General features: G+C 49.0%; 1 protein-coding gene across 2 annotated transcripts in view; it reads left to right on the forward strand.

Annotated features, from left to right (window-relative positions):
• Window positions 1–26,677, forward strand: part of SEC31B (SEC31 homolog B, COPII component) — a 1,031,933-nt gene that overhangs the window by 809,792 nt on the left and 195,464 nt on the right. For both annotated transcript variants that reach the window (XM_078643061.1, XM_078643062.1), the window contains exon 21: window positions 2,612–2,779. In XM_078643061.1, the coding sequence (XP_078499187.1) occupies window positions 2,612–2,779 (168 nt within the window). The remainder of the gene's footprint in view (window positions 1–2,611; window positions 2,780–26,677) is intronic.

Raw genomic sequence — 26,677 nt, forward strand, 5'->3', positions numbered from 1 at the left:
CCGAAGGAAGAAATTCCCCTGCCACTCAAAGAGATATCATTCATCGTCACAAATTGACTTTTTTCTTGTCTCACATGCTCTTTTAAGCACTAAATCAGAGATTATCGAAAATCCTTTTTCTGACCATGCATTAATTCTGGTCCAATTTCTAATTCAATTCGAAGTTCAAACCACGTTTAGATGGTCATTGGATAAGTCCCTTTTAGTCGATGAGAAATGAGTGGCAGGTATGCGACCCATTTCTGGAAACAAAATGAAAACACAGCCCTGATTTTCGCAGTCTGGGGGGCATTTAAGGCATTTTTTCGAGGGGAAGTAATTAATTATATTGCATATAAAAGGAGAAAAGATAAGGCAGAAAAGTTGCAGCTTGGAATCAGTTTTCTAATCTGACGGCTCAATACTTAGCAGGACCCTCCAGGGAAAATAAAATTAAGTTGCTTCAGTCCAAACATAATCTACAAGATTTTTCGTTTCCAAAGAAATCCTTGCGCATGACGCGGTTTTACAGAAAAGGTACGAAGAGAATGAGCATGTTTCGGAGATGCTTTTTGTGTTGTGTGGAGCACAGGCCTCCAATACACCTTTAAGCCCATACCACACCTTCCTAGAGCTTCAAGAAGATCAGGAACGACCTGGCCCAAGTCATCCTTGTGGCTCTCGACTGGGTATGGAAAGTTTGGTATCCCCAGCTGTTGACCATGGTCATCGATCTTCCGATCAGGCTGCCCCTTTGGCAGGATCCTCTGTGCACAGCAGCAGGGAATGGTCCTCACCCAAACCTGTCAACTTTTCACCTTCTTGCTTTGAGATTGAGTGGCGACAGTTGGCAGCTTTCAACCTTCCTTCCGAACTCTGTAACATTATCTTGGCAGCGAGGCATTCCTCCACCAAGATTGTAAACCCCTGCTGTTGGGGAAAATTTGTGGCATGATGTTCAGAAAGACAGGTCGATCCCCTTTCTTCCCCCTTTTCTCAGGTTCTCCTTTTCATCCTTTCTCTTGCCCAGTGGGGCTCTGCTCTGGGCACTCTAAAGGGCTATCTCTGCTTTTTGCGGTTGCCTGATCATTGCAAATAGGTTCTTGAAAGGTGTGCAACATTTGTTTCCACCTTCCCGCCTTTCATTATGCCTCAGTAGGACTTCAAGCTTGTCCTCACTTTTCTTATGTCTGCTTCTTTTGAGCCTTTGCACAATTGTTTACTCAGGCTCCTTACATTCAAGACGGCCTTCCTCATGGCTATAACATTTACCGAGAGGGTCCGTGAGTTTCAGGCTTCATCATCCAAGCCCCCTACTTTAACATACACCAGACAAACTGTTGCCTCGTACAGAAGCTTCCTTTCTGCCAAAAGTGGTCTCTCCCTTTCACGTAAGCCAATCCATCATTCTGCCTACTTTTTATGCGTCGCCACATCCCTCCAATAAAGACGAGCAACTTCACTGGCTGGACTCAAAAAGAATATTGGCGATCTACTTTTACTGCACACAGGAGTTCCGGGTTGACAACCAACTCTTTGTGGGGTATGACTGAGCGCAAAAAGGACAGGCCTTGCACAAGCTGACTATCTCAAGATGGATTGTGCTCTGTATCAAGATCTGCTACGCATTGGCTAAGAAGCAACACCCTGAGGGTTTAAATGATCACTCCACCAGAGCAAAAGCTGTGGTAGCACGCAGAGTTACGGTCCTGGAAATCTGCCAAGGAGAAATGTGAATCTCCTTGAACATGTTCACAAAACATTAATGCCTGGATAGTCAGGTCCTTAAAGAATGGGGATTTTGCCCGTTCAGTCCCGCTGGACTTTATCGGGTGAAATTGGTCAGCAGACCTGCCTTTGGGGATGGTATTGCTCCTGGCATGGAAAGTCACGAAAAGAAAATGTAAGCACGCTGCAGTTCTGCCTATATAGACACTGTGCACGTCACTTCTGGCGCAGACGACGGCAACTGCACTATGCAAAGCCAAACAGTGCACCTACCGGCGGGAAGGGGTACTGCCCACGAAAAAGATTCAGTGTCTAGTCTGACGTCTGAGGATAATTCTAAGGTAAGGAATCTGTGGCTAGATAGAGTCTTTATCAAATAAGGCATTACCATAGGCAAGTAACTTGTACTTAACTATTCGTTGTACTATGTGATCCTACTACTTCATTGAGCTAAGTGTGTTACTCTTAAGTTGGTACTACCATACTGTGTGTCTTCCTCACACTGTACCTATGCTTAATCTCTTTCTACATCTATTTGCAATGCTGCATTTTACACTTAAGCCGTCCTATTCCTAGACCTTTCGGAAGTCCATGTCTGCGAAGCGGTGAATAGATTTGTGTAATTTTGTCCGTATGAAGGTACTATGCATGGAGTCTTACAGGAATTTAATTTGTGTTTTAGGCAAAACTGTAATAAATTGCGCAAACGACTAATTCAGTATTTTGGTTTTTCTCTGTGACTTTTAGTAGCAAGTCTTCAGCAAACTACACTTAAAACACACCTGGTTTTCCTATTCAATGTTTATTTCAAGAACTATTGTACCCAGTGACTTCTTGCCTGAAGTTTATGCTTTTTATTTCTTCATTAGCCCCATCATCTGTTTTATCCTCTTTCATAATACAGCGCAACCTGCTTCTCGTTCACTCCCCATGAGGGGCCAAATACCTACCTCTGCAACTACTGCTGTGCCTGTCTTCAGTCATCAAGCAGGAGTAGGCTTACCTCCTGGAGGGCCTGGATCGCCTTCCTCAAAGCATTTTGTATCCACTAACCTTCCCCCACCTCCTGCAGGTGAGTATATTTTGTATTGCTAATAACTGGTTAAACGTTCGTTTATTTTTACAAAACTGCTTGTAGTGCTTGTAAAATATTATTGACCTAACGACTGGTCAGAATGCATAGTTTTACAAATAGATGTTTTTGCCGAATGGCAGTCTTACGCTGCCTTGGATGTTGCCTCACTCTACTTTTCTGTGTAGTTTGGTGCCCTCTCACTTTTTAAAAATAAATTGTCTTCCTTCCCCACCACCAGCTCCTACACCATGGTTGTAGACCCTATTTGCTTTGTCAGTGCCAGAGGCTTACAAAATATACCAGCATTGCCTAAGCCAGTATCTGCAACTGACCATGTTAAAAATATAGAAAAACAATTTCTCTCCCGGGCCGATTCACAGAACTAATCTGAGACAAAATCCTAAACTTACTACTTTTGGTATTCACAGAAGGCATTTAGTAGTAGTAAAGTTAGGATTATGTCTTAAGTTTGACTTAAGACAGACTTAAGACAGACTCAGGACAAAATCCTAACTTTACTACTACTCAGTGCCTTCTGTGAATACCAAAAGTAGTAAATTTAGAATTTTGTCTCAGATTACTTCTGTGAATCGGGCCCTCTATCTCTGGTAGAACCCATTCCGTTTTTATTTGTTTAAAGGTCAATATATCCTCTCCCTCAAATAATAATAACGGCTAAGTCCTGAGGCCATGTTTTATTGCTCCTTTTTCAATGTGAAGCTAGTGACTGGAGAGGAGTATAGGCCCAACAGCATTTGGTCCCAACGCAGCCAGCCCTTTCCAAATGTGGCTTTCAGTCACTTGATGTAAAGCACCATTGTTTTTCGTTTTGTTCCAGGGACCACTCCACTAGGAGGCAAGGCATAGCTGCTTGGTAAAATTGTACTCCAAGCCACCCGTCCTGTGGGTATGGGTACGACATTGTAAAGGGCATTCTGTGTATATTTCAAAGAGTTGGTAATGATAAGTGTGAGAAATTGAGTAATTGGTTGAAGGGAGGTGAAAACCCTAGCCTAGCTACAACCGCAATCCTTGTCAGGGTTGACCACAAAAGTCACTAAATTAACCTGTGCCTAACCTTTTGGTAGCTTGGCCCAAAAGCAGTGAGGCTTAACTTAGAGACAACGTGTAAAGTATTTATGCAGCAAACAAACAGTAATAAAGTGAAAACTCAAGAAAATTTACAAACCAATTTAGAAATATCGAGCAAACTTTAAGGAATAAAATGATACGAGAACCACATAAAATCACATCAGTAGAATCAGATATATTACATTTTGAAGGTTAAGTTAAAATGGCCTATTTATTAAGAGAGGGCGACTCTAGGAGCTATTCAACAGCTCCGCTGACCCGTTCTCCGTAAGTTAAACGTATACCAAAAGGGAGTCACCGTTCCTAAGTAGAGGGAGAAAAAAGAAGGGAAGAAAGAACTACTCTCGTTGTGTCCTACTCTAATGATGGGGGGCAGTGTGTCCTCATCTTGATGCCCTCACACACCCCGAAGGATGTCATGCTTCATCATTGGACTTTTGCTCCTCGTCGGGCCAGCGCTGCAATGCCCTACAGGCCCCTCGAAGGGTCTCTTTTTCTGAGATCTTTTGATGAAGCCGTATGGGTGTAAGTGGCAGTGAAGTCCTAGAAGGTGTTTTAAAAAATGGCTGGAGGGCGAGTGATTCATTTTTATGAAGGTGATCCCTCTGTCATTATTAAAACAAAGTGTATGGTGTTGCTTTAAGGGGAATTATGTCCCTTGATAGCTGGGTAACTATATGTCTCTAGTGGGCATATGTTCTGGTCAACATGTTTCGTGCTTTAATGGTCTCAGGGGGAGATCCAGGGCGCTTCGTCAGGACCGAGTGAGAGAGTTGTATAAACAGTGGCCCGAAAATGTCGGTGCCCCCGTATAAATGAAGGGAGTAGAACTTCTGAAACGACAAGAGTCAAGAAACAAAGATGTAGTTTACCATTAGGGTATCTATACCAATGGAAGTTTTAAGAAAGTCTCGGTTCTCCATTGGAAGGCCAGGTGCTTGTAATTTGTAGCGTGATCATTACTGCTAACTGTCACGTTTTATATATGTGAGCTAAAAGTGCTGTGATCATTCTAGAAATTATTAAAAGGGAAGTTATAGCTAAGAGACAGACAGACACATAAGATTAATGATTTGTGCTGAGAGAATAGTATTTTTATTTGTAAACTTGCCCTGGTTTTATCAAGTAGACATGAATCGTATGAATAAAATCAAAATTTAAAAGTGAAAAGGTTCTATTACCCAGTAGGCTTGTGAACCTTTTAAATCTAGGTAATTAATACCGTCGGGCCCCACCATTGATGGCCAACCTCGAGACGCTGTGTTTATATGCACAAATACATAGATAATATATCTCACCCCTTAGTAGATAGGGTAGGATCCCATGAGATCAGTGAGGGTCACTTGAGAGCTGTAATAAAAAAGAAAACCGAAAACCACATGTGACATTTTAGAGGGCTTCCTAGGGCTCTAAGGTATAACCCACAGCTGTTTTTTCAAATGAAGGGAGGGGATGCAGCCATATGCAGGATCTGTCCTGGACCGAACTTACATCTTAGTTACTCATGGTTCTATCTATGCATCTGGGCTGTGTTACCTGTGTGCCGCTCGCTGACTTCGCTGGTGGAGAAGTGAAAGCCCTGTCTCCTTTTATAGGAATAGCCTACTTCTGGGTGGGGCATTAGTTGTTTAATCACTGGATTGATTGGCAAGTTTTTGTTGTTACTATGGGTGCCATCTTAGAGTGGTATACTCTATATTAAGCTTGTATGAGGCATATTCTCGGGATGTTGGATATTTGTGTGCTGATAGCTTTTATGTGTCGCTGGCATGGTGATATTACTCAAAGGGAGGCTATGCATGTATTGTGGATAAAGTTATATGTATATTTTATTTTATTTTAGTGCGGCGCACATGGGAAATCATCTCTTTAGATTTAGCTTTCATATTAACATGCAAGACCTTTTGGGACACTAATAGTCTGCAAATTGGAGCATTGGAACCAATTCTGTTGATCCTTGTTCTTCCAGTTTAATGGTTTATGTGGCTTAAGGTCTTACACTCTTCCTCTTTCAACTCATGCTTACAGTTAGTGATGAAATATTCAATTGCATAGTGAGCATATATGCTCAAATTAGAGTTTTTTTTAATGATTTTACTTTTTTCAGTGTATTGTTAGATAATGGCCTTGGTCAATGGTATTTGATGAAAGAGGCTTGAGTGCCGCAGGATTCCTCTTTGTTCATCCATTTCCGATACTGGTTGTTCCTTCAGGAAGTCTCGGAGATGCGGTGCCAGGTCGTTAGCAGATAAGGCATCTGAAGACCATGCCTGTAGTCCATCTTGATCACTAAGATCTAAGAATTTAGAAAGAATTGCCAATGGGCGAAAGGGATTAGAGCAAGTTATCCTGTGAAGTTGATCAGTAGGTTTGCTATCTAAGCTCAAAGTATGTACTGAAGTCCAGAGGAGAATTTGGGAACAATAGGCAATGACTTTAGGGTTTCTGGAGGCCAGTGAGAATTCTTGCCTTTAGCCTTAGAGTGTTGCTTGAGCCCGGGAGACACCACATCTGAGTTGTGTTTGACAGCTCCAGGCTTGAGATTCTGCCTGTAGTGGCCACAGGGGAAGGCAATGGCATGCTTTCTACGTACAAGGCTTCCCAAACTTTGATATCTCTTCTATTGTATTTGCTAGACTAAGAGTGGCTAAAGCGCATCAGTGTTTTAAGGGATGTGATGATCCAGGTAGCGTAGCACCAACCGGTGTAGAATCTGTAATATGAGCAGCTGAAGAATCTGGAGAATCTACATGCTGCGGACAGCCTCCTAATCTTACCTTTGAGTATGCAAGGCAGAAGGAAAGCAAGAGGACTGTGACTGAATCATTAATTACATCTCAGGACAGAGCTTGAATACTTAGTCTGTATGAAAAGGGAGAGTAGATCCATGATGTGTGTCCGAGCAATCCATACTGAATTTGGAAATGTTCAGCTTTACACCTGGTTCTTTCACTGGCTTCATGTTGGGCTCCGTTGAACAAGCTTTACAATCCATGGTGATGCAGATGATGTCAGTTAATTTCTTTCTACACTTTCAAAGATGAGGGTCCGGAGCTACAACGGTTATTACAGTTGTTTTGATTGATGCTTTTTTCTTTGAGTCTTTCCCACTAAGTGGTTTAGGGCCAGATGTAGGTAGCCCAATACCAGTCGGTAACGGCCGAAATTACAGAATTTCGTCCGTTACCGACCGTTATTAGGCATTTGAGATGTAGGGGCCCAATTTAAGGATTCGATAATTCACCGAATCGGTAAATTACAGAATCCTTAAAATACCGATTCGGTAAATTACTGAATCCGTAATGTAGGGAGCACTCAAGTGAGTGCATTTCTGAGTTAGAGATTCGGTATTTACCACCAACTAAAAGTTGGTGGTAAATATCGAAAACCTTTAAAAAAGCAAATTTGTGCTTTTCCAAAAGTGCCATGTGGCAGACATACATGCCCTTAGGGCATGTATGTCTGCCACATGTGCACACATGCACGATTCAGGGGTGCAACAGGGTGTCCATGTGACACCCTGCCACCCTTGAATATTCACCCCCTATTACCGATTCAGTAATAGTGAATGGCATCCCATTCATTCCTATGGGCCTCCAGGCCCATAGGAATGAATGGGAATTACCGAATCGGTAAATACCAAATCGATACCTACATACCATTTACCAATTCTGAAATTCCGAATCTGTAAAATTCTGTATTTTAGAATTGGTACATTTGGATTACCTACAAATGGCCTCTAGTCTTACAGGTTCGTTTTGCAGAAAACCTGTCTGTTAAAGATACACAGCTCGAGCATATGTAGTGAACTCTTAATTCTTACAACAGTACTTCGTATCATTTATGTGCCCTTATGCAATTAGTCATTAAGGGAGAAGGAAGGCCAAACTTCTTAGGGCTTCCTAAAGTCTAAATCAAAGTCTACTGCTGTAGCCAAGTGTTTAGAGTGTATTTCTCCGTTTACTAGGAGCTATTGTCCTACACGTCATAAAAAATATAAATTGAACCCTTCTGCTTCAAACCATAAGAAAACAAAGAGGTTTATTAGAGTTGCAGGATAAGCACATAGCAGTTACATAAGTAATCATATATTCTTTTAGAAATTATAAAGTCGGAAGCGTCCTCTGCAGTGTATAGGTTAAGGATATGATTTTTCATGTAAACAGTTAAACAAACAACAAAGTAGGCAAACAGTCAGTACAGTCAAGAAACATATCCTCATGAATGAACATGCATTTGTAATAGTATCGGTCGATATTCGCACTTAAACAGGGTATGTGAGGTCAATGCAGTATAGGGAGACATTGCATAAAGATCCATTCTCAGGTACAGATATAGTCCGATATCATACAGCAGCAGGTTTTGGATCCGAATAAAATCAAACATCAATCTAGTTTTAGGTGCGTAAAACAATATTGCACCCAGGAATTAATGCTTCACAGTGCCGCCGGATGCCCCAGGATATCACCATCCTACCCAGTACCTCCAACTTGCGGCTCAGGAGTAGTCTGCCCAGAATCGGGGGGGGTGTGCCCTATCACGCATCCACCGCAGGAACGGCTCCCATATATCTCTTGGACGAGAGGCAGTGGGCATGAGCTCCCAATAAAGACCAAGTTGCGTGTGTCCATACGTCACATCCGCTAACCATGCAGTAAATGTAGGCAAGGTCTTGCGTCCCCATCGTATAGCCACCTGTCATCTTGCATATAAGAGCAATAAGGCATGTAGTTTGCGGCTTTTAGGTTCCGTGTCAATTACACCACCCAGTAACCCAAGTAGTGGGGAAGGATCATCTGTTCTCATAAGAATTTGGTTTATCACATTAAAAATGTCAGACCAGTAGCCAGTGAGGGAAGGGCAGCTCCAAGCCACGTGTAGAAAGGAGGCGTCCTCCGCACCACACTTCCAGCATCTAGCATCATCTCTTATACCCATGCGGTGCAAAGCAACTGGCGTGCAATAGAACCTGTGTAAAAACTTGAAATGTATTAACCTGAGTTTGTAATTGGGAGAGAGCTCCAATAGCTGCTTACAGCAGAAAGACCACTGGTCTTCCGTCAGGGGTGTACCCAGTTCCGCATTCCATGCTCGCATAGAAGTTGGCACCACAATAGGGGCTTGTTCCTGCATAGTTATACAAGCGAGACACCAATTTTTTGGGAGATGCTCTAGCCAACACGTTTTGCAGGGCATGTAATTGTGGCGGTTCTTCTGGGAACTGGTCCCAGAACGCTTTGAAGGATGATTTCAGCTTGTGGTAAGTGAATAGGTCATTGAAAGACGTGGGTGGCCCATCACCCGCCCCCCCCCCCTCCACCCATGGTTCTTGAAATGTGCCATTCGGATACAAGTCAGCAAAGGTTCGCAAGTGCACTCCCTTCAGTGAGATCTCACCACCGCTCTCCGCCAACAAGGCAGCATAGGGTTACGCCTCCGGAGTATCGCCGGCGCATAGAGGAGAGGGAGCTTAGCTCTCTTTTGGAGTTCGCGCCACGCCCAGCGGAGCATATTTGCTGTATCAATATATAGCGAGGGTCTCGGAGCCTTGTGATAGAGAGCAACACTCAATGGTAGCGGAGCCACCAAATCTAATTCTACCGCAACATGCGGCTGGTAGGGTGTCGGATAGGTCCAGAAATGTACAAATTGGGCCTGTGCGCATAACGCATATAGCTGCATGTCAGGTGCGCCCAGCCCTCCCTGTCTCAACGGCAGCATCAAGAGTGCCCAAGAGATTCTAGCCTGACCTCCAGCCCAGACCAGTGACAGCAAGTAAGATCTCAGACAGGTGAAGAAGTGTTTAGTTAGGGGAATTGGGATGTTTACAAAAAGATAAAGAAACTTTGGCAGTACCACAATTTTTGCAAGTGCAATCCTCCCTGCCAGAGACAGAGGGAGTTTCGTCCAAGTGGCCACCTTGCTCTCGAGCCAGCACACCGCTCTCCCAATGTTTAAGGACCATACGTCTTGGATATTACGACTGATCCTAATGCCAAGATATTTAACTGTGTCCGCTTCCCAGCGTAAGGGGTAGTCAGAGCTAACCTCTGGAGTATTGTCTGTCAAAGGGAATATAACTGATTTGGCCCAGTTGATGGACACACCAGCCAGCCCTCCGAATTTCACAAATTCACGGAGTAGGGGATTCAAATTATCGGCGGGATTTAGGACATATAGGGTGACATCAACAGCAAATAAGGAGATTAATAGGCTGCGAGTGCTAAATCCTATGCCCGTGCGGTATGGTGTTGTCTAATTCTCGCCGCAAGTGGCTCCATTGCAATGGCAAATAACAAAGGAGACAGGGGGCAGCCCTGTCTCGTGCCACGCGATATGTCAAAGGGCTCAGAAAGTAGACCATTTACTCTCACTCTCGCCTTGGGCATGGTGTATAAGAGTCGTATCAGATTTATAAATAAAGGACTGAACCCCATTCGTTCCAATATCCGAAAGAGCTAAGGCCATTCAAGTGAATCGAAGGCCTTCGTGGCGTCCAAAAACACCACAGCAGCCTGTACATAAGGGTGGAGGTAGTGCAGTACTGAAAATATAGTTCGTAGGTTATGTGAAGTCGCTCGTCCTGGTATGAAACCGGATTGGTCTGGGAGGGCTATCATCGGGAGTAATGGTTGCAATCTGTCAGCTATTATCTTTGCATAAATTTTCACGTCTACATTAAGGAGGGATAAAGGCCTATAGGAATCGAGCGACTGGCTATCTTTATCTGGTTTTAAAAGCGTAATAATTAGGGCCTCTCGCATTGACTCCGGCAGAATTTGCGCTTCCAGTGCTTCAGTAAAAACGGCATGTAGGCGCGGAGCAAGTTCGTCCACGTAGGTTTTGTAAAATGCCGTAGTGAGCCGGTCTGGCCCCGGGGCTTTATTCAAGGGAAGTCCCTTAATGACCTTAGATATGTCTTTGATTGTGACCGGGAGGTCCATATACTGACGATGAGCATTATTGAACCATACCAGGGCTATGGAATCTAAATATGTGTTAAGGGAGTCTAGTGTCAGCATGTCTTTGGACTTATACAAATTGGAATAGAAGGAGGCAAATGTTTTTAAGACCTCCTCCTGGCCCACAATTACGTCACCTTCAGGATTAATAATAGAGTGGATGTATGTGGTTGGTGCCGTAGTTGAAATGAGGTGGGCCAGAGTTCTGCTTGGTCTATCAACCTCCCCATATCTCCGAGCTTCAGCTTGTTTGCCCAGGAACTTTAATTCCCGCTGCGCCTCCTCTGTGAAATCTAAAAGTTTAGCCTTTATTTGTGTAGCCAGTTCGGGAGAGGGGCATTCACAAAAGCGTGTCTCCATCTCTTTCAGCTCTCTTTCCAAACGGCTCAAGGTGTTCCTGACTGCTTTAAGGACACCCGCCTGCCGCGCTATACATTGCCCCCTTATGACAACTTTGAATGCATCCCACAATACCGATTCCGTGGAAACAGAGCCCGCGTTGGTCTCAAAATAGTGTATGATATCAGTTCAAATCTCTTCGGTAAAGGCCGAATCAAGCAGCGCATGCGGTGGCAGGCGCCAGGTGAAGGCGCGAGTGGGCACCCCTGGGATCTGGAGTTCCAAAAGGCATGGGGCATGATCTGATAGGGATCTGGCCTGACTACACACATTTATTGTCCAATTAGCAACATCCTGTGACACCAACCAGAAGTCCAGCCGTGACCAGGCCGCATGGTGACTCGATATGCAGGTTCCCTCCCTAACGTGTGGGTGTCGTGCCCTCCATATATCCAGTAGTGAGCCTTCTTTGAAAATATCAGCTAGTGCTTGGCTTGCGTTTGGGTGCAGCGGTCTGGGCGCGCCTTTGCGATCTAAAGAATCATTCAGCACAGTATTGAAGTCACCCCCCCATATGATCGTGGAGCAGTTCGTCGGCACTATCTGAGCCCACACTGATCTGAAGAAGTCTGGATCATCAACATTCGGGCCATAAACCGCTACCAGCACCAGTGGTTTTCCCATTAGGGTCCCGTGCACCACAACATATCTACCATCTGGATCACTATGCACTGTATGTTCTCTCCAGTCTATATCTCTGCGCACTAATATAGCCACTCCACGGGCATAGTTCGAGTATATGGCGGAATAGATGGAGCCCCATCTGGAATGTTTAAGTCTCGGGGACGGCGCAGAGTTAATATGTGTCTCCTGTAGGAAACAGATATCGATGTTGTGTCGCAACAGATAACTATGCATCAGCCTCGCCTTTCTGCAATCACTTAATCCTCGGACGTTCCAGGTCAATATCTTTGTCACCCCCATTTATCTGCAGGTAGCATTTCACAGTCGTGAGCTAGACGACCCATAGCAAGTCTAAGCGCAATAATAACATAAATATCTGAAAGAAACAGGTTAGTATTAGATTCCTTACCTTAGAATATCCCCAGGCGTCAGTCTGGATCCGGAAACTTTTGCGTAGCAGTACCCCTGCGCGTCGGTAGGCGTCGTCTGCAGGCGTCCCCTGCGGCTCCGCGTCGTCGGCGTCGTGCGCCGTGATGACGTCGCTGGAGTATATAGACGCCGCCTCCGCGCGCTGACGTCAGTTCTTCTTTTTTCCGCGCCAGTTAGCGCAGATCCGAAGAGCAGTACTCCGGTCTTTTGACCAAGTGTTTGTAAAACTAATTCTTTCTACGGTGCCGGTAGGATGCCTGGGTTTAAGAGCTGCGACGAGTGCGACCGCATGATGTCGGTCACCGACCACCATCGACTCTGCCTCCGGTGTCTGGGCGCGGACCACGACGTGGAGTCCTGCGTCGACTGTCGGGCCTTGACTGGGAAAGCTAGGCGGGAGCGGTCCCGCAAGCTTCTCGAGCTCCGGGTGTCGGCCCCGCGTCGAGAGCGGTCCCGGTCCGGTCGGAGGTCGAGGGAGCGGTCGAGGGAACGATCGCGGAGCCGCCATGGGCGCTCCGGGAGTCGCCACCATTCCTCCGGCTCGTCAGGTAAGCACAAGAAGTCGGGGCGTCGCCATCGCACCCCCGACTCCCCCCGACGCCCGCGTGATGCGGCCGGGGGCTCGGGTGGCCCCACCCCCGCGGCCCCGCGTGGGTCGCCGACGCCGTCTACCCCATACCCGTCGGTCCCTGGGGAAGGCGCGTCGCGTGAGGAGATCGAGGCCTTCCTCATTGCTATGAGGGCGAGGTCTCCTCCGGCGGGGCCTTCGGCGCCTGCGGGCCCGTCGGTCCCGTCTGGGGGCCCGAGCGGTTCGGGTGCTCCTGCCCCGGCGCCGCCGGTGGCTCCGGCCCCGGCGCCGCTGGTTCCCTCTGGTTCGTCGCCGGCTGGTCTCCCGGCCTCTCCGGCGTCGGTTCCTGTGGGCCAACCCGTGGTACCGCCCCCGCGTGGTGCAGCGACTCCGCCGTCGGCTCCGGCCGGCGTCGGGTCCCCGGCACCGGCGCCGCGCGGCGCCACCCCCCTTTCCTCCCCGACTCCGGACGCGGAGTCGGACCGGCGTCGGCCGACGCCGGATCCGACGCCGATGGGGCCCGTTGACCCCGATGTCTATATCGTCGACCCAGAATATGGGTATGATGACGATGAGTATGGAGAGGGTTGGGAGGGGTCTGAGGACCCTTTATCCCGTGCCTGCCAGTATGATGTGGACTGGGTAGGTGATCTGGGTGATGCCAGTGGCCTGGACGAGTCGCCCAACCCTGGGTTTGTCTCTCCGTCCCCTGTGGCGTCTGAGGCAGGTGCTGCCTATTCGGTGGTCCTGATGAGGGCTGCCAAGGCCTTGCACCTTGAGCTCCCCGTCGCGAAGGTCAAACCGAACATTCTGACCGAAGTGTTTAAACCGCAGTCATGCCCCCAGGAGCCTCTGCTGCCGTTTAATGAGGCCCTGTCGGATGTCCTTTTGGGCACCTGGTCCAGGCCCGCTTCTGGTGCGCCGGTTGACCGGAATGTCGCAAGGCGTCACCGTCCATGCTCGGACGACCCTGCCTTTTTATCCACCCATCCCTCCCCGGAGAGTCTGGTGATCCAGGCCTCCACTTCGCAGTCCACGTTTCCGTCGGCTCCGCCCGATAGGGAATCAAAGCGGTATGACCAATTTGGTAAAAAGGTCTTTTCCTCTTTGAGCGCTGGACTGCGGTCTTGTAATACCGCGTGCCTCCTGGGCCGCTACACCCACTCCCTGTGGGATACGGTCGAGGAGTGTCTGCCGCAATGTCCCCAGGAGGTGCGGGACAAGCTCACCCGGGCCTTAGTTGAAGGCCGGGATGCGGCGCGGTACTCGATCCGTTGTGGTCTCGACACGACCGACTCGTTGGGACGGGCGATGTCCACAACGGTGGCGATTCGTCGCCATGCTTGGCTGAGATCTGCCAACTTCTCGCCAGACGTCCAAAATTCACTCATGGACATGCCATTTGATGGCAGTCGCCTGTTTGGTGACAAAGCGGACCACGCGCTGGAGCGCTTCAAGGACTCAAGGGTCACGGCCAAGTCCTTGGGTCTTTCGACCCAGCGCCAGCAGACGGGTTCGTTTCGGCCCTTTCGTGGCCAAGGGAGGGGAGGTCCCACACGTGCTGCCAGCCACGCGACGCAGAACGCTCCCCAGCGCGGTGGCGGCCGTGGTTTCCGCCGTGGTGGCGGTAGAGGCCAGCGGCGTGGTCAGTCCACGCCTCCCTCCGCTGCTGCATCCAAGCCTTCCTAGTCCGAGTTTTCGGGCTCACGTGACGCCAGTGGGTGGCAGGGTTCGCCATCACCACTCCCGCTGGCGCGCGATAACATCGGACAGGTGGGTGCTGCAGCTTGTCCGAAGGGGCTATGCCCTCCCCTTCGAGTCCACTCCTCCAGCCATGCCACCGCAGAACCACCGTGTGTCGGGGGACCACTTGACACTTCTGCAGGAGGAAGTTACGGCCCTCTTGGCCAAGGGGGCCATCGAGCGCGTTCCTGGGCCAGAAGTAGGGTGTGGTTGCTACTCCCACTACTTTCTGGTACCCAAGAAGGACAAGGGAGGCCTGCGTCCTATCTTGGATCTTCGGAACGTCAACGGCTTCCTCCGGAAGGAGAAGTTCAAGATGTTGACTTTGGCTCAGGTCTTGGCTGCTCTAGACCCACAAGACTGGTTGGTAGCGTTGGACTTGCAGGATGCGTATTTTCACATCCCCGTCCTGCCGGCCCACCGGCGTTACCTGCGGTTCACGGTAGGCCACGAGCACTTTCAGTTTATCGTGCTCCCATTCGGCCTTACCAGCGCCCCACGGGTGTTCACGAAAGTGATGGCGGTGGTCGCAGCTCATCTGCGCCGGTTAGGGGTTTCAGTCTTCCCCTACCTCGACGACTGGCTGTTGAAGGCGGGCTCGCCCCAGACAGTCGTCCACCACCTTCAGATGACGGCAGACCTCCTGCACGAGCTGGGGTTTTCCATCAATGTGCCGAAATCACACCTGTGTCCCTCTCAAAAGCTCCTTTTCATCGGAGCGGTTCTCGACTCGGCGCAGTTTCGGGTTTATCCTCCGGAACGGCGGGTCCGGGATATTCAGGCTCTGATTCCCATCTTTCAGCCGTTAGCCCGGGTTTCGGTCAGGTTGACGCTGCGGCTTCTGGGGCTGATGGCCTCCTGCATCCTTCTGGTGCATCACGCACGATGGCGGATGCGGGCTCTGCAGTGGGACCTGAAGTTTCAGTGGGCCCAGCATCAGGGCAACCTATCCGACCATGTCCTGATCTCGGAGGGCACTGCGAGACAGTTGCAGTGGTGGCTTACGGACCGCGATTGGGTCAGGGGCAGATCCCTCTCCCTTCCCCAACCGGAGCACGTGGTTGTGACGGACGCGTCCCTCCAAGGCTGGGGTGGCCACTTGGGAGAGGCGGAGATCAGAGGCCTCTGGTCTCCGGCGGAGTCCCGGCTCCATATCAACATGTTGGAGCTGCGGGCGATTCGCCTGGCACTGAAGGCATTCCTCCCCTTTGTCAACGGGAGTGTAGTGCAGGTGTTCACGGACAACACCACCGCCATGTGGTACTGCAACAAACAGGGCGGTGTGGGGTCGTGGACCCTTTGCCAGGAGGCTCTGCGCCTCTGGCAATGGCTGGAACGTCAGGGCGTGACTCTGACGGTTCAACACCTGGCAGGTTCTCTGAACGCCAGGGCGGACGAACTCAGCCGTCGGTGCTCGGTGGATCACGAATGGCGTCTGAACTCGGATGTGGCGAGAGGCCTCTTTCAGCAATGGGGAGAGCCTTGGTTAGATCTATTCGCCACAGAAGAGAACGCGCAATGTCATCAGTTCTGCGCGTTGGAGTTTCCAAGACGGCACTCGCTCGGCGACGCCTTTCGGCGCGAGTGGAGTTGCGGTCTGTTGTACGCCTTTCCGCCTATACCACTTCTGCCCAGAGTGCTGAAGAAGATCAGGCGCGACCGGGCCCAAGTTATCCTTGTGGCTCCGGACTGGGCTCGAAGGTACTGGTATCCCGAGCTACTCAGCATGACAGTCGGTCCCTCGATCCGCCTGCCCCTTCAGGAGGACCTTCTGTCGCAGCAGCAGGGGACGGTCCTCCACCCGAACCTGTCCAGTCTCCACCTCCATGCGTGGAGATTGAGCGGCGACAGTTGAGGCCATTTGACTTGCCTCCTGAAGTCTGTGATGTCATTCTGGCAGCCAGGCGTCCCTCCACAAAGTCGGTATACGCCTGCCGGTGGAACAGGTTTGTGGCATGGTGCACGGCAAAGGCTGTGGATCCCCTTTCTGCCCCTCTGTCTGAGGTTCTCCTCTTCCTCCTTTCCCTTGCCCAGCAGGGCTCTGCTCTGGGCACTATCAAGGGCTATCTTTCTGCCCTTTCCGCCTTCTTGAGGCTACCTGATCAGCCATCTTTGTTCAAGTCCCCTATTGTGTTAAGATTCTTAAAGGGCATCACGCACATGTATCCTCCAACTCCGTTCGTGATGCCTCAGTGGGACTTGAACCTGGTTTTGACTTTCCTGATGTGCGCTCCCTTTGAGCCCCTTCATTCCTGTCCTCTCCGTCTTCTCACCTTAAAGACGGCCTTCCTGGTAGCCATCACCTCTGCCAGGAGAGTGAGTGAGCTCCAGGCTCTTTCTATTCAACCTCCTTTCTTGTCTGTTCATCCGGATAAGGTGGTTCTTCGGACTAGACCTTCTTTCCTGCCCAAGGTAGTCTCTGCTTTTCACATTGGGCAGTCCATCACCTTGCCCTCCTTCTTCCCGCCTCCGCATCCTTCAAAGGATGAAGAGCGGCTCCATCGTCTGGACCCAAAACGTGCGCTTTCATTCTATATGGATCGCACACGCCAGTTCCGGGTGGATGACCAACTGTTTGTTGGCTACGTGGGTGAGAAGAAGGGAAGGGCGGTACAGAAACGGACCATCTCTCGGTGGGTCGTCCTGTGCATCAAAGCATGCTACTCTTTGGCTCGGAAGGAGCCTCCTGTTGGGCTGAGGGCCCATTCCACTCGGGCCACGGCGGCTACTACTGCCCTGGGCCGGGGAGTCCCTTTGCAGGACATTTGCCAGGCGGCCACGTGGGCCTCGCTGCACACCTTTGCGAGGCACTACTGCCTGGACAGTCAAGTCCGGAGGGATGGCTTCTTTGGCCGTTCGGTCCTCCAGGACTTTCTGGTGTAGGTTGTATTGGTTCGCAGACCCACCACCGGGGTTGGTATTGCTGGGGTATCTATTTTAAGGTAAGGAATCTAATACTAACCTGTTTCTTTCAGATGAACAAGTTACTTACCTTCGGTAACGATATATCTGTAAGAAACAGTAGTTAGTATTAGATTCCTTACCGCCCCGCCCATCCTCCCCGTTCTGCGAACTGATACCTAGGGTTAAGGACATCCCTTTCAGGGCCCTAGTTTCAAATGGCACCAGTGTTGGTTCTCACATGGCTCTGCGTGTTCTGGCGCGGAAAAGCTGTGTGCAAAGAACTGACGTCAGCGCGCGGAGGCGGCGTCTATATACTCCAGCGACGTCATCACGGCGCACGACGCCGACGACGCGGAGCCGCAGGGGACGCCTGCAGACGACGCCTACCGACGCGCAGGGGTACTGCTACGCAAAAGTTTCCGGATCCAGACTGACGCCTGGGGATATTCTAAGGTAAGGAATCTAATACTAACTACTGTTTCTTACAGATATATCGTTACCGAAGGTAAGTAACTTGTTCATTAAGCCATGCATTATAGTACTGATCAAGTGCCAAACATCCCAACATCCCCACCTCCCCCTGCCCACACCAACCCCCCAATCAGGTTGTGAGAAATTCCCCCCCCCCGAATTATACATATCGTAAGAACAACCAACAGTTGCAAACAATGGGAGACACCCCTGAGAGGCGTGGTATCTCGAGCATACACCCCTGCTCGCACAGGGTGTCTGTGCTATCTCAGTCTAGTTTGCTGGCACTGTATATGCAGATGTAATAAAAACTTGTAATCACACCTACGAGGCTGACTGCCAAAAACAACATATATGGCAATGTGAGCCCAAACAATCCCGTTGCATTGCCTGTTCAGTTCTAGAGCTCAATGGGACATTACAAAGCATAGAAAGGGAGAGCCCGCCAGAGAGGCAGTACAATGTAATCAATACAGAAGTGCCATAACAAATATGAACCTGTTAGGGTCAATCATTGTCACTCAGGCGATTCTCTGCATCCCCCGGCTGCGCTGATTTCCTCTTTGACCTGGCAACACATATATGTTTCGCAAATTTTAGAGCGGATTGAGCGTCAGTGAAATAATGCGTGGTGCCTTCATGTACCACCCGCAGTTTCGCAGGGTATAAAAGAGAGTATGGGATCTCCGCTTGAAACAACAGTCGTTTAGCCGGTAGAAACTCCTTGCGTGCTGCCTGTACTAGGGGGGTGAAGTCGGGGCAAAATGAGATAGTATTACCTTTATGTGCTATCTTCCCCTTCTCTCGTGCAAGGCGCAGTATCAAATCCCTGTCCTGGAAATTGAGCAATTTTACAAGGATAGGTCGTGGCGTCGATCCCACTGGCGGTTTTTTACCCAGCGCCCTATGTGCTCTCTCAACAGTGAATACCTGCGACAGATTTGGGTCAAAGAGTTCATGTAGCAACTCAGTGATGAACACCTCCATTTTCCCAATGGCTGTAGTCTCCGGAATGCCGGTTATGCGGACATTGCATCTCCGAGAGCGCGCTTCCAAGTCGTCCGCCTTTGCGCGTAGCATCTCAATCTCCTTCTCCATGTTAGTGATGTGCTTTTTGGTTTCCTGTTGGAATTCGCAGCATTCTGTGTTCCGATTCTCCAGGCAGTCCAGCCGCGTCTCATGGGTGCCAACCTGGGCCGTTACAGTCTCTAGCTGGGACGTCATGGTATCAAGCTTAGTGTCTATGCTTTTAAGGCTCGAGTGCACTTCTAGCAGCAGCGCCTTGACATCAATGTCTTGGTTGTCCCCTTGCGAGTTCGTCTCCGCAGCCTCCGGGTCGTGCTGTTTAGTCTGTCGTCGTTGCTCATACGTGAGTTTAGGTTGGCGAGGGTCACCCTTACCCATCTTGTGTGCACAAGTGGGGCGCCGTCCGCGCACACACCCGCGGTCTTCACAGAGGGTCTGTCGGGCCCTGGATGCCGTGTAAGTTCAACTGTAGGCGTCAGTAGAGGGCAAGTGTCCTACACGTAATTTCTGCAGTTGCGGTTAGCATGTCAAGACAGTAAGTGAATTAGTTAGGCCGTGGCGCAGTGCACACCCAGAATAGTGGTCGCCCCAAAGTGCGGTGTCAGCGGGGTCCAGCCCCTGAGGAGTTAGCTTCGAGCGGGAGAAATCTCGCAGTGGCCTTCCGTAGCGTCAAGTTCAGCAGCACCTCACAGCTCAACAGTGAGTTTTCACAGACTGTAAAGCGCAATCCCGTGTGGGCGCAAGTGTGTGTAGGTGTCTGGGGCCAACCTCAGGTGTCTGGGGAACGAACTCGTTCCATGCCCGCTCTGCCGTTCTTCGACCGCACTTAGTCATGCGAGTTAAATTGGAGTTCTCCTCACAATGCAGTACATTGGCGCCATTACAGTTTAGGCACCCCAGGCACTCCCGGGTCTCGCAGTGGCGGCGTGGCTCACCCCCGCGAACGCAGTGCGGGAGTCTGCAGCACCGCCGGTCTGGAGGATTGTGCGCTCAAGGCAAGGTTTCCCGTCTGGTCAGGAGTGCAGGCATTATGAGTCGGGGAGGCCGAGTTCTACCGTGCACAGCTCCAACGGCCACGCAAATGTCCCCAATCTAAGATGGCGGCTCGCCCAGTTCCTCAAGAAGTCGGCAAAGAGGGGTTTGTCCGGATAATTACTTCAATGTGTGAGTTGTCGCTGCAGTAGCAAGTATCCCGGCAATACCTCTTTTAATTCTCCAACCTCCCTTTCCCAGGCAAGGATAATTGTGCTTCCGGCTCGAACGCCGACCAGGTGGGCCTCCGCAGCATCGGACTGGAGTAGGCTCAGGTATCCCATCAGGGCTGCACAGCAGGCGGATCGCAACTCAGCTGCACCTCGGCGGAGTCTCCGGGTCGGAAATCTCCTGTTTCTTGCACTTCTGGGCTTGGAAAATCAATGCATCGGTGCCGTCGGTCCTCCGTCACCCTCCGGTGTAGTTTTAAACAGTATGCCTCGCAAATAAGGTAGGATTTGTCACGATTAATGCCACAGCCGGCGGAACTCGCTTAACAAGAGGCCATTTCGGTGCCCGGGCGGCCACACCCCCCTTGACTCCTCTATTAGAAGCCTTTCAGAAGGCTGTGTTGGCTTTTTTCACCCCTACTCCCAATTTTGAGAGCATAAGATAGCCCGTGCTTTGGTATTTTGCAAACCATCTCGGTTGATTTGGAGTCATTGCCTCAGGTCTTGTCTCCTTTACTGTAGTTGGCTTTCACTCCGTTGTATTACTTTGACTTATGTTTTAGTCCCTGTGCCCTTGGTATGTATGACACTAGAGATGCCTCCAGGTCATGGCATCAGCAACCTTAATTCTTGTTCTTGTATAAAATCCATACCTAAGAGACCAGGCAAAGAATTATTTTTTTTCGGAAAGAGTCAGACTCCTTTGGGATGCAGAAGTCCATGCTGGAGTATTTCCAAAGAATGAAGCATTTAGTTTGGACTTAATCACATGCTTTGACTTTTTAGAATCCCATAGCCAAGAATGAGTAAGATTATGATGAGGATAGTGAGTGGGTACTCGTATAAAGTACACAGTCATGTATGTTGGTGGATTTGTTATACACCTATGGTTTGGGTACTACCTGATTTTAAGGCTAATGTCACTGAGATGGCAGAGGAGACTTTAAGCATTGCATTACGTATGGATCAGCCTAAACATTTCTTTCTGTTGGAATTTTGACATCTAAAACATATAAACCTGCTACGGCTGATCTGCTGTTTTTTCTTCTTCTCATAATTGCATAACTGTGGTAGTTTCAGGTACTAAAGGTAAGAAGGGGACTATTCTTGCGAATGCATCTGACAGAGAATCCAACCATTTGGATTATTTCCTGAAGAAGAGTCGTAAGTCATGTAAGTCGGCCTTGAAATCTTCCAATGCTTCCTCTCTACTGGAGAGTTGCAATCACACTTTGTGGTGAATTAATTTAATTTCCATAGAGAAATTGTCGGAGGGGTGCAGACATTCCTTTAGGGGTGCAGGCATTCCTTTAAGGATTTGTTCAACAGTGGCATAGCTGCTTGAAAGCATTGCATGCAAACAGGATTGGATGCTGTCAATGCTATTGGCGGCTCTCACAGGGTCCACTGTAGTTCCATGCAAGCATGCATGGATGAATACAACCACTGCGTTTTTTCAACAGCAGCAACCCTTTCATGCAATCATGGGCAGAGGAGATGAAAAAGGACGACGAGCAATGTATACACAGTGAGCAGCACACCCTTCTTGTGAACGTTGTGTTCGAGGCATATGAGCTGCAGATCGTATACTGTGCACTGTGCACCTGGTGTTGGGCTCGGATGATTGCAGGTTGATGTCTTCTTGGAAGAAGTCTTTGTAGTCACGAGATAGGTGACTCCTCCCTTGGACAATACTGCGCATGGTCATCGACTCCATCCTCAGATTGTTTTTTTCCGCCATTGGGTTCGGATGAAAGTTTTCCACTCCGGCTAGAAAAGACTTTTCTGCAACTTTGAAGCGCAAACAACTTTATAACAACATCATCGACATCGAATAAACAACTTTCGACATCAACTACATTCCGGTGCGTCGACCGGGGCCGCTGGGCCTATCGGCGCCTCATGGACAGGACTCCATTCAAAAGATGCCCGGTATGTCGAGCAAAGTTACCTCATAGCGACTATCACGAGGTCTGCAACCTCTGTCTATCGCCGGAACACGACGAGTCGACCTGCACAGCTTGTGCATCCTTCCGAGCGAAGAAGACCATTCGGGATTGGAGGGCGCGTCGACACAAGATGAGGAGATCAGCACCAGCACCGGAGGCCATCTTTGAGGAGGAGATCGTCGAAGAAGACGTCTCCGAGGACGAGGATCCACTCGAAGATATCTCCGAGGACGAGGCTCCACTCGTCACCGAGGAAGACTCGCCTGATCTCCAGATCATATCGGGGGCAGAGGGCTCAGACGATTTGATTCCATCTCGACAACCCATGAGTACCTCTGCCCCTGCACAACAGACACTACACAAACCAAAGGCAATGGTCAGCACTCCGCCCATGGGGCCCAGGCGGGACCGAAATACCCCCTCCGACGCCCCGCCTTCGGGCTCGGCTCCGAGGAAAACAACTACGCCTTCCGGTGTCTCGGCACCGACAAGACCACATGTGCCAATTCCACCTCTTCCATTGGCACCGAAGCACACACATCCTTCGGTACCGAAGGATTCCGCGACACCGAAGCGAAAACGCCCTTCGGTGCACAAAGACAAAGATCCTTCGGCACCCAAACCAAAAGACGCATCGGTGCCGAAGCCTAAGACTGTACCGGATCCGAAAAAAGCTCTGACTCCGAAGCCTTCCGGTTCCAAAAATAAAAATGGGAAGCCAGAGTCCGACGCCGCAGGGCCAACGAGACCTGTCTCCACTCCCAAATCTCCAACCTCGGTACCAAAAACTCCTACCAAGCCAAAACCACCTTCGGCACCGAAAAATTTGCCACAGGACTCAATAACGCCTCCTAAAGCAAAACACACGAAACAACCCCTATCGGCACGGAAAATTCGACGCCAAAGAAGGTTGCAGAGGAGGAATAACTGTTTAGGCCAGATCCTAAACAAAAGAAAGTCTATATCAATCTAAAGACTGGACATGTAGAGGCTATTCCTTATAAGAAGAGACCAGCAGAAACACCACTTCTACCTGTGGTTCCTGCCAAAAAGAAGGACTGTGCAAACTCTCCAATGCACCCTTCCTCTCCTTTACCTTCTTCCTCTCCTATCCCTCCTTACATTGAACCCACAGTTTCTCCTGTTCAATCTCCTGCATCATCACACCACACTGATGAGGAGTATGATATAGGTGGGGGAATGACATACCAGAACCACAAGAATACCCTTTAGATGAGGATGTCAATCCTGAATATCCTAAGGACGATGACATGTATGGCTTCCCACCACACAATGTGCCCGACATTCCTGATCCTCAGTCCTACCCAACAAAACCTTCCCCTCCAGAGGATAGTATTGGGTTTAATCATTTAACGAATAGGGCAGCCCTTTACCACGGGGTTTCAATGCACTCTGATGCCATTGATGAGGATTTTTTACTGGATACATTTTAGCAGTCACAAAGATCTACACAAATATTACCTATGATCAAAGGAGTCATTAAACATGCTCCAGAAATATTTAAAGACCCGGTACGCTGTAGGGTACTAAATCCAAGAATTGAAAAGAAATACAGACCAGCACCATCTGATCCAGTCTATATTAAGGGACATCTGCCACTAGACTCTTTAGTAGTGTCTAATGCACAAAAAAGAGCCAATTCCCAGACTTCTGGTGACACGCCCCCGCCTGACAAAGAATCTAAAGTTATTGATGCGTCAGGGAAACGGATTGCTGCACAAGCAACAAACATATGGCGAATAGCAAATACACAAGCACTGCTCTCACGCTATGATAGGGCGCACTACGACCAACTAGAAAAGCTAATGGAGCACCTCCCAGATCAGTACAAAGATCAGGCAACAGAGCTCATACAGGAAGGCAAGTTAATATCCAATGCCTCAATTAAATGTGCACTAGATGTAGCTGACACAGCCTCCAGAGCAGTCAATACCAGTGTTATACTCAGACGACATGCGTGGCTACGCATTTCCGGTTTTAAAACCGAGGTACAGACTACCATCTTGAACCAGCCCTTCAATCAAAACCAATTGTTCGGGCCGGAAGTAGATAACACACTAGAAAAGATGAAAAAAGACACAGACACGGCTAAGTCTATGGGTGCATTACAATCCGCACAGACTAGAAGTTCTTTTCGCCGCTCCTTCTATAGAGGAGGCTCTAGGCAAACCGGCGCAGATACAATGTCATCTTTTAAAACAAATACACAGACCTCTTCTAACAAAAGCTACTTCAGTGGAGGATACAGGGGAAATAATAACAAGGGAAGAGGTAGAGGTAATAACAACAACCGCTCCTCTTCCACTCGCAAACAGTGACTTCCCTCTGCCTCCCCCACAGCATTCCACCCCTGTGGGGGGCAGATTATCGCAGTTCCTACCCGTCTGGAATTCCATCACAACAGACAGGTGGGTAAGACAAATTATCCAACATGGCTACTGCCTAGAACTCACAGCACCCCCCCAAACATACCACCCAGGCAGCGTCCAATGTCCACCGACCATATTACTCTACTTCAACAAGAAGTTCTAGCACTTCTACAAAAGGATGCTATACAAGTAGTTCCTTTAGAGGAACAAGGAACAGGAGTTTACTCCTTGTACTTCCTAATTCCCAAAAAGGACGGGACACTAAGGCCAATTCTCGACCTCAGGCCCCTCAACCATTACATACAGTCAGATCATTTCCACATGATCACTCTGCAGCAAGTACTCCCACTACTACAACAAGGCGATTTTCTTTCAACACTAGACCTAAAGGACGCCTACTTTCACATTCCTATACATCCTGCTCACAGGAAGTACCTAAGGTTTGTCATACAAGGACAGCACTATCAATTCAAAGTCCTTCCATTCGGGGTCACAACAGCACCACGAGTGTTCACAAAGTGCTTAGCAGTTTCCATTCGGGGTCACAACAGCACCACGAGTGTTCACAAAGTGCTTAGCAGTAGTAACGGCACATCTCAGAAGACAACAGATACATGTCTTCCCTTACCTAGACGATTGGCTCATAAAAGCAAAATCATACAGTCAATGTGTCCATCACACAAAGCAAACAATTCAGACACTGCACAACTTGGGGTTTACCATAAACTACACCAAGTCACACCTAGAGCCTTCGCACGTTCATCAGTATCTAGGAGCTACCATAGACACATCTACAGCTCTAGCGTATCCTTCCAGCCAGGATACAGAGCATTCAGACCTTAGTCTCCATTTTTCAACACCAGCAGTGTCTCCAAGCCAAAGTGTTCATGAGACTAATAGGAATGATGGCGTCTTGCATCTTTATAGTGCCACATGCAAGACTGCAAATGCGACCGTTACAAGAATGTCTAGCACAACAATGGAATCAAGCTTAAGGTCAGCTCACAGACCTGGTGTTGGTGGACAGCCGTACATATCGCTCTCTGCAATGGTGGAACACCAAAAATTTGACAAAGGGACGGCCGTTCCTAGAGCCTGTTCCACAGATAGTGCTCACAACAGACGCATCCCTCACAGGATGGGGAGCCCATCTCCTACACTATACCACACAAGGCCAATGGAACAACCAACAAAAACTGTTCCATATCAACCATCTAGAGCTGCTAGCAATTTTCCTAGCACTCAAAACATTTCAAGTACAAGTACAAAACAAAGCTGTCTTGATCCGGACGGACAATATGACAGCCATGTACTATATACAAAAACAGGGGGACACACACTCTCTGCAACTGTCCCAGCTTGCACAGAACATGTGGAGATGGGCCATTCCTCAAAACATACATCTGACAGTAGAGCACCTTCCAGGAATTCACAATCAGATAGCAGATCTGTTGAGTCGACAGTCACAACAGATTCACGAATGGGAGATACATCCACAAGTTCTTCAGCCATTCTTCCAAATGTGGGGGCATCCACAGATAGATCTGTTTGCCACCCACGAGAGCACAAAATGCCCAACCTTCGCCGCCAGGTTTCCACACCCAAGGTCGGAGGGGAATGCAATATGGATGAACTGGTCAGGCAGATTTGCGTACGCTTTTCCGCCTCTCCCACTCATTCCACTAGTAGTGCGCAAACTCAGACAACAGTCTCTCAAACTGATACTTGTAGCGCCCACATGGGCACGCCAGCCGTGGTTCACCACACTGCTGGTTCTCTCACTAGTTCCACATCAAAAATTAAAGCTTACGCCCTCCCTGTTAACACAGAACCATGGAGAAATAAGACACCCAGAACCAAGCCAACTGAATTTGGCAATCTGGCTCCTGAAGTCTTAGAGTTTGGTTACTTAAACCTACCACCAGACTGTATGAATATAATTAAAGAGGCTAGAAAACCCACTACCAGAGCGTGTTATGCCGCTAAGTGGAAAAGATTTGCAATATATTGCAACAATAATCACATTGATCCGCTGAATGTTTCCATCCAAAATATAATTTGCTACCTTCTACACCTACAAAGGTCCAATTTAGCTTATTCTTCCATACGACTGCATCTGGCAGCAATAGCAGCCTA

The sequence above is a fragment of the Lissotriton helveticus genome, chromosome 5_1 (assembly GCF_964261635.1).
Source record: "Lissotriton helveticus chromosome 5_1, aLisHel1.1, whole genome shotgun sequence".
In the NCBI taxonomy this organism is placed as follows: Eukaryota; Metazoa; Chordata; class Amphibia; order Caudata; family Salamandridae; genus Lissotriton; species Lissotriton helveticus.